The sequence below is a fragment of the Trichechus manatus genome, unplaced genomic scaffold (assembly GCF_000243295.1).
Source record: "Trichechus manatus latirostris isolate Lorelei unplaced genomic scaffold, TriManLat1.0 scaffold00017, whole genome shotgun sequence".
In the NCBI taxonomy this organism is placed as follows: domain Eukaryota; kingdom Metazoa; phylum Chordata; class Mammalia; order Sirenia; family Trichechidae; genus Trichechus; species Trichechus manatus.
The window spans coordinates 22439877-22448042 of NW_004443953.1; the positions used below are offsets into that span (position 1 = coordinate 22439877).

The 8166-nt window shown below is 39.8% G+C and overlaps 1 protein-coding gene across 1 annotated transcript; it reads left to right on the forward strand.

The window, feature by feature from the left end:
* Positions 1-2616: 2616 nt before the first annotated feature.
* On the forward strand, positions 2617-3477 carry LOC101353036 (ret finger protein-like 4B). The gene is given in 2 exon segments (XM_004391290.2): positions 2617-2664; positions 2666-3477. Coding segments are annotated over 2 exon segments (813 nt in total). The 3' UTR covers positions 3431-3477.
* The last annotated feature ends 4689 nt before the right edge of the window (positions 3478-8166 follow it).

Sequence of the window (8166 nt, forward strand, 5' to 3'; positions counted from 1 at the left end):
GAAAACTGTTTCAGATTCTGTTATTTCAGAGACGTTAATACCAGTGATTACATTAGGCACGATCTGATTACGTTTCAGCGTGTGTTTCTGTATTTGGTCTGTAAATCATTTTGTTTTTCAAAGTTAAGTTCTAAAATTAGGAGCCCTGGCGGTACAATGGTTAAAGCGCTTGACTGCTAACCGAAAGCGGGAGAAAGATGTGGCAGTCCGCTTCCTAGAGATTTACAGCCTTGGAAACCCTATGAGTCAGAATTGACTCGATGACAGTAGGTTTGGTTTTTTGGGGTTTTTAATTCAAAGAGGGTAGCTATACTACATAATGCTTATCATGTTTTAACGCCATCGTCATGCAATGAAGAGTAGAATTGATTGAATCTATTTGATTAAATCTAGACAACACATTCTTTGGGGAGGAGGCTGCTTCTCTGATTGAGGGCGGAGCCTTTGTACCAGGCAATGTAAAAGCCCTCTGTACCTCAGACGAAAGTCACTGCGGAGGAAGCAGAGACTCAGAGCGGACGTCTGCCATTCAGGACTCCAGCCGAATGTCTCCAAGTCAAGGTAAGCCGGCCCTGTCTTATTTTTCTCTCTTTGAACACAACTTCTCTTTCGAATACCTTCACATTTGAATTTCCAAAAGGAAAAGCCAATCTTGTCCCGATGGCGCAGCAGTTAAGAGATCGGCTGTTAACCAAAAAGTTTGCAGTTCAAATCTACCAGTCGCTGTTTGGACACCCTATGGGGCAGTTCTACCCTGTCCTATAGGTTCTAGGTTCGCCATGAGTTGGAATTAACTGGACAGCAACGGGATTTTTTTTTTTTTTTGGTCCTATGTCAGAGAACTTTCCAACATCACCGTCTATTTTTTTGCATATTAACCTCAGGTCATTTTTACATGTATATGCTTTTTTAACTACAGTGTATGTGTCATTGAAAAATCTTTCCTTTTTATTTTCTAACGTTATTTCTTAAAGACTTTTCTGGGTTTTCATAAATAAGTATACTTATAAGTACACTTGCCACTTGTACTTGTATTATAATTAACCTAATCATTGCATTATTGTTTCATAATTAGATTGCTTTTGGTCATTTGGGATCATAAGTAATAATAAAAAGAACTACTTTTTTACATAGGTGGCATTATTTCATTTGTTAAATTATTTTCTTAGTTACCTTCCAAGGTGTGTTAGGCTAGCGCTTTTGGATTGCAAGCGACATGTTTAATTTGCCTTAAAAAAATAGTTAAAAAAAAAAAAAAAGATAACAGGATTTAAGAAAGATTATCTCTATTGCCATCCAGTCAGATCCCATTAGACTGAACTGTCACTCAGGCATTGGAAGGCTTCAGATGACTCCAGGTTCCATGTGGGCAGATAGGCTGTCTATTGTTACATACATTTGCACCTCCTGAGTCTAGTTGAGACCTGGCGTGTGGAGGCTGTAAATAAGTAAGAATGGAGAGGAGTCAATGTATCCTAGGATGCAGAACAGTTTTAGCAAGGCAGTTTTCTGGGCTGGCCACCGAAGTGTCCAATTGCTATATACTCTGTCTCTCGGTTTCTAGTGTTGTTGACTGTGCTCCTTTCTGTCTCTGAATCTGTTTATTCAGTTCCAACTGAATGTGTGATTTGTGAATTCTTAGTAAGAGAAAGTTTTTTAGTTACTCAATGCAGGCCCTTTTTGGGGAAGAATTAATGATTCACAACATCTCGTAGTCACTGACCAGGCTTAGATGGCTGTCTTTGGGTCATGGGCTTACCTGGTTCAATCAGCCATGCCCAGAAGGTCAGAGTTAGCTTACCCAAAGTAAGGCAGCCTTGTAGTAAGGCCCAGAGGAAGCTCTAGGTGCAACCGAGCTTCTTAAGCTTTGGGAGCAGCTGCGGTAACTGACGGGTATCATCCTTGTCATGAATGCCTTTTTGGCTTTTTGCTCAGACATGATGATTATTTTAGAGAAGTTAATACCAGTGATATTTTCATTCACACTCACTCAAGCCTTGATTAGTTTTCCAAAAGTACTTTAAAGCACTTAATCAGAACAATATTTTGTCCTTAACATTCTACGATTCTACAATAGGCAGCTCATTTATTTTGTAATGGATTTTGCTAGTTTTCTTTAAATGGTAATTTTTTTTTTTAAATTCTGGGGGTCCCTTATAGCCACCTTTATGTGATGAGTAGAGTAAGATTGGCTTTATTTTTATGATTGATTTAGATGTGAAAATTCTTTGATTCTTGAACTGCAGGTGACTCACAAAGGAATACTGATTAAGGGTGGAGACTGCACGCCTAGACTGGATAAAGACCCAGTTCAGCTCACCTCTCACAGAGAGAACCTCAGCTGGAAGTCTTCAGACAAGGTAAGCTGCCCCCTCTGAAAAGACTATTTCCATTATCCTATTTCTCTTTGACCACTATCACCTCTGAAAGAGTTAGCATTGCCTTGCCCACTTTAGCACATTTTAATTTTTTTATATTAACTTAGTATTTTTCCACATGTGATTTCAGACACATCCTGATTACTAAAGAGCAGATCACGTACACAGGGCTCCCGATCGATTCCAGAAGCTAAGAAAGAGCTTTTTCAGCTCAGTTGACTGCTGACCCTCAAGAACTATGGCCAAGAGTCTGAAAGCAGAGGCGACCTGTCCTGTTTGTCTGGATTTTTTTCTCCAAACCTTTTTCTCTCTCCTGTGCACACACCTTTTGTTGCGATTGCATTCAAACTTGGATTCGCGAAAGGGAGGAGCCAATATTGATCTGCCCTATGTGTAGAAGAATGCATGAGAGATCTCTTTTGGAAGAATGGCAAATGATAGCATTGATATTTCTCATCAAGCAGCATGGTCCCCTACTGGAGCAAAGACTGCACTTGAGTGATAGACTCCTGAGGTGCCGAGAGGATATGACCCTGGATGCAGCTACCGCCAGCTCCTTGCTTGTGCTCTCCAGTGACCTTAGGAGTGTTCAGTGTGGGAAGATCTGCAACAACCCAGTGGAAGATCCCAATAGATTCACCTACATGACCTGTGTTCTCGGCACTCCCTGCTTCTCCACTGGCCGCCATTACTGGGAGGTAGAAGTGGAAGAGGGGAAAGAATGGACTCTGGGTGTCTGCAAGGAGTCTGTGGACAGAAAAGTGAAGGGCAGTTTATCCACTGAACATGGCTTCTGGATCATTAGCATGAAGGCAGGAGCAATCTACAGCAACTCCTTCCCACAGATCAGAATTTCTGCAAGCCCTAGCCTTCACCATGTGGGAATTTTCCTGGATATTGAGATGGAAGAAGTAAAATTTTTTGATGTTAGAAATGATGCCCTCATCTATACACATGAAGAACTCTCCCGTTCAGAGCCTTTGCGTCCATTCTTCTGTCCTGAGCAGCCTGGAGAAGGTGACAGTGGAGCGCCTCTGAGAATCTGTGCATGAGAAACTGAGTTCTTCCTAGAAGCTTTCAGAAAGGAGAATGAGATTTGACCTTGAAACACATCAGAATGACTGAGGGAGAGACAGCATGCTAGAGTGGAAAGATTCTGTAGATTTTATAGTTTTTCTTTTTTTGTAAACTTTGTAGCTGAGTGACTTTTGTAGATTTTGTAAGCTTTGCAACTAAATAAAATTATGGAGTCTTAGGGGATATTATTAAGCTCTCTCAGCCTCAGTTTCCTTGTCTATAAATGGGGATGATTGTATCTCAGCTGAATAGCCATGATGATTAGAGATAATATTGCACATTTGTTCTGTAACAAGTAATTAAATGGAGATTATTAGATTGTAAATTTATGAGATTATTAAATTTTGTGTATAGAAATAATATCTTTTTCATAATTTTGATACTCTTTTATATGATGTGATATCTGATGATAATATTGTCTGGGGAGAAAGAAGAATGAAAGCTTCCCATTTTTGGTGTCTAAGGTTTCTTGAAATCCAAAGAACTTTGACTAAGATATATAGTTAATAGTCACTCATTTTTTCTTATGGGAATTGTCCTTTACCTGATTCAATAATAGACATGTTGTGTGGTTATCAAACTGGCAGAGCAATATGATTGGCAAAGGGGCACCAATAGACTCAACCAAAGGATATCAAGTTTCTACAATGGCAAATGATTCTGAACCTCCCGGACTCCATTACATAAAGAGAGAAATTTCTCTGCTGAAGACTGGATCCCTGTCCTTCTGCCCACTAGGTGTAATTATGGGTACAGAACCCCCTGTACATTCTAACTTTCAGAGGGAAGACCATCTGTTTTTTTGGTTAGTCTTATACTTTCGAATTATTAAGTGCCTTTGGGGTTGTATTTCTTCTGATTTACTGAGTCAGCCATTCCTGCTTGATGTCTGCCCCACACAGGCTGGGTCAGGACATATTCTGGAATCTGCCTTTCGCTTCCTTGCCAAAGAGTCCTAGAATTGTCATCTCCCTTCTCTTTCCAATTCCACTGGCAAGGGGAGCAGCTCACCCTGACTTCCATGATAGTTTTATTTCGGGGGCCTCCTTGCCCTTTCCTAACACTGGGCCCGGGATGGCTCCACCTGATTCACCTCAACAGATCTTTATAACATTGAATACCATTGGGAAATGGTTCATCCTGGAATGGTTATTTAACATTTGTGATCTTGAACTCAAGCAAGAAATATAATTTACACTGTTGTCTAGTACATAATGGTGTATGAAACAAGTTTTCCAAACAATACTTATCCTTATGATGCACTATAATTTTCTCATTGTACTTCATTAGGAAAAAAAATTGTCTCACACACTAATTTGACTTTACAATTCACCAGCTGATTGCGACCTGCAGTTTGAAAAACTGGGAAGGGTCCTGGTCTCCATAAGCAAAGGGTTCCATATGCCTTCTCAGATATTTGCATTCTAAAGACGGGCAGCTCCAGTTTCTCTAGAACCAGAAGTAATGGCTGGCCTTTCATTTACATACTCAAGGTTCTTTCAATGACTACTTGCTTCAAAGGACTTTCTGTCTCCTCATGGAGTTTTAAATTCCAAGCTTCCTTCATCTTAGATGATGAACCAGAGAAATTTGTTTCCCCATACAGGAGGAGAAAATGTCAGTGGCTAATGACTGGCAGGAGCCCTGGTGGCACAGTGGTTGAGAGCTACGGCTGCTAACCAAAAGATGGCAATTTGAATCCACTAGCTGCTCCTTGGAAATCCTATGGGGTAGTTCTGCTCTGTCCTATAGAGTTGCTATGAGTTAGAATTGACTCCACGGCAACAGGTTTACAGGTGATGATTGGCTTAAGGTCCCTGGGTGGTGCAAGTGGTTTGTGATTGTCTGTTAACCTAAGGTTGATGGTTCAAACCCACCTTATGGTTCTGTGGAAGAAAAGCCCGGTGATTTGCTTCAGTAAAGATTACAGCCAAGAAAATCCTATAGAGCAGTTCTACTCTGTAGCACATGGGGTTGCCGTGAGTCAGAATCAACTCTACAGCTACTTTTTAATTTTTTTTTAGTGATTAGCATGGTTCCTCTCTCCTACCTGATTGAATCACTGTGGCCAAGGGGATGGGAAATCACGATAGGACAGGATCATGTTTATTCTGTTACCAAAATAGTTCACACCCGAATCCTTAGCATATATCTCTCCATTGCTACAAACGTAAATCTACATCACTCATGTCCCGCCTGGACTAGTGCGACAGCCTCCTCTTTCTTCCCTGCTCCAAAAGTCAGAAAACCAAACCCTTTGCCATCGAGTCGATTCCAATTCATAGCGACCCTGTAGGACAGGGTAGAACTGCCCCACAGGGTTTCCAAGGAGCATCTGGTGGATTTGAAGTGCTGAACGTTTGGTTAGCAGCTCAGCTTTTAACCACTATACCACTATACCCGCTCCACTCCTGCCATTTTCCACCCAGTAGTCAGAATGATTCTCTTAAACTATCAATAAGATCAATCAAGTTATTCCTGTCTTAAACCTTGAAAAGACTTAAAAGGGCAATGAAAAATACAAGACCAAATGGGCAATTCCTGCCCAAAAGCATGACAAGAAAGCAGGAAGGGAAGGGAAAACTCGATGAATGGTCATGGAGAACCTGGGGTGGAGAAGGGGAGAGTGTTGACACATTGTGGAGATTGCAACCAAAGTCACAAAACAATTTGTGTATATATTTTTGAATGAGAAACTAATTTGCACTGTAAACTTTCACCGAAAATATAGCAAAATTTAAAAAATAAAAATTAGAGAAGTGAAAAAAAAAAGGACAATGAGAGTAAATCCCAGAGGTTAAAGGAAAGAAAAAAGAAGATGAGAGCTACCTCTGGCTCCAACCTACACAACTCAATCCTCTCCACCTGGGTCAACCTACACAACTCAATCCTCTCCACTTAAACTTTCTCAAAAATTTCTACAGATTTTGAGAGGGAAACTAATTCCGTCCTACTGGGATGTAGTCAATTTGAGTCATTTTATTTGGCCACAAAGGCCAAGATGAACTAAGCAGGTTAGAGTTATGCTCCTGAATCCTGGCTGAACATTGGAGCCACTTGCCTAGATCCACACCCCAAACCAATCAAATCATGATCTCTGGGGATGGGGCCCAGGCAGTGGCATTTTTCAAAATTCCTTAAGTGATTCCAATGTGCAGCAGGGTTGAGAATCACTGGATTAAGGTGCTGGTTTCTAAACTTTATTGTGCGTCGGAGTCCCCCGGATGGCCTGGCACCATCCCAGAGTTCAGCAGGTTGGGGCGGGGCCCAGGAATTTGCATTTGTAACAAGTTCCCAAGAAATAGTGATGAGGACTACACTTTGAGAACAAATGGACTAGAGGATACAGCGCACCTTGATGCTGAAGTCTGTGTTTACAGGTGAAGAGTTTTTACAAAAATGATAACAAAAATTCAACTTGCTATTATAAATTTGTAACTGATGTTTTAAAAATTAAGAACAATTTTTCCTTCAGTGATATGACTTTGCACCAGATTTTTTTGTTTTTGTTTTTCAATGGAACAAACTCAGTGTCACTGTATATGTGGTCTTGTTCAATTTTTAATGAGATTCCCACCTTTTAAAAAAACTGGAACAAGTGAACAGAAGGGAGGGAGGGAAAAAAAGAGGTTGGGTGATGATGTTATTGGGAATTAGATCAGTGTGTTAATAAAACTCTTAAACAGCATTATTGCCCTTCTGGCTTACCCCTTTCCAAACCCCCACCACAAGAGATCACAACATCTCCATCAACAATTCCTTTATCTTGATAATACTCAGAAGTGTATACAAAAAGGGCTGTTCTCTATAATGATCCAAGTCTGTCTGTTCCTCAATATATTGTGTTTTAGAATTTTCTGCAAGAAAAAGTTTCTTGCTGGGCCAGCTTTTTTTCATAGGAAGTATCTAGGAAGAAATGAGGAAATTTTATACTTCATATGAGGTTACCAGTTGCTTGGGGATTCTTCCAGAAAATCTTGTGTGTTCTTATGTATATATTTTACCTAAATGATAATTTAGTATATGCTTTGTTTTGTACCTTACTTTTTTCACTTGAGAATATTTAAGGGGGTTGATTTTTAATGGTCTTTTCTCAGTACTCATATAATGAAGACTTCCTGTATTTTGTTTATCAACTCAACCAGTCAATTTTGTGAAAATAGTTCTCAATCTTACTCGTGTTACGTGTGTAAAAATACGATATATCCTTCCAATTATTCATAATTTTTACTTAAGAAAGTCACAGTTGGTTTCTGTAACTTGTAACCTAGAACATTGTAAATGATGCAAATGCTGAGAATAGATTAAATCTTGCCATCTAAGAAATTCTCTCCCCAAAATGAATACTGAAAACTATCAAATTGGTAGCTTTATGTAAAATGAGCCACCATATTGAATAACAATAATTTTTGTATCCCTAGACAAGTCCTCCCAAAATAAAAAAATAAGACAAGGTCTGTAGTTTTGAAATTCAGAGGACATTGAAACTTGGTTCTGTTTACATCTGTAAACCAAAATCTACTGCAATGGTTGCCCTTTCTTTACAAATCAGTATCTCAATTGTGGAGCCCTAATGATGAAGTGGTTAAGAGCTCAGGCTGCTGACCAACAGGTCAGCAGTTCGAATCCACCAGCAGCATCTACTCTGTCCTATAGGGTTGCTATGAGTCGGAATCGACTCAACAGCACACAACAACAACATCTCAAATGT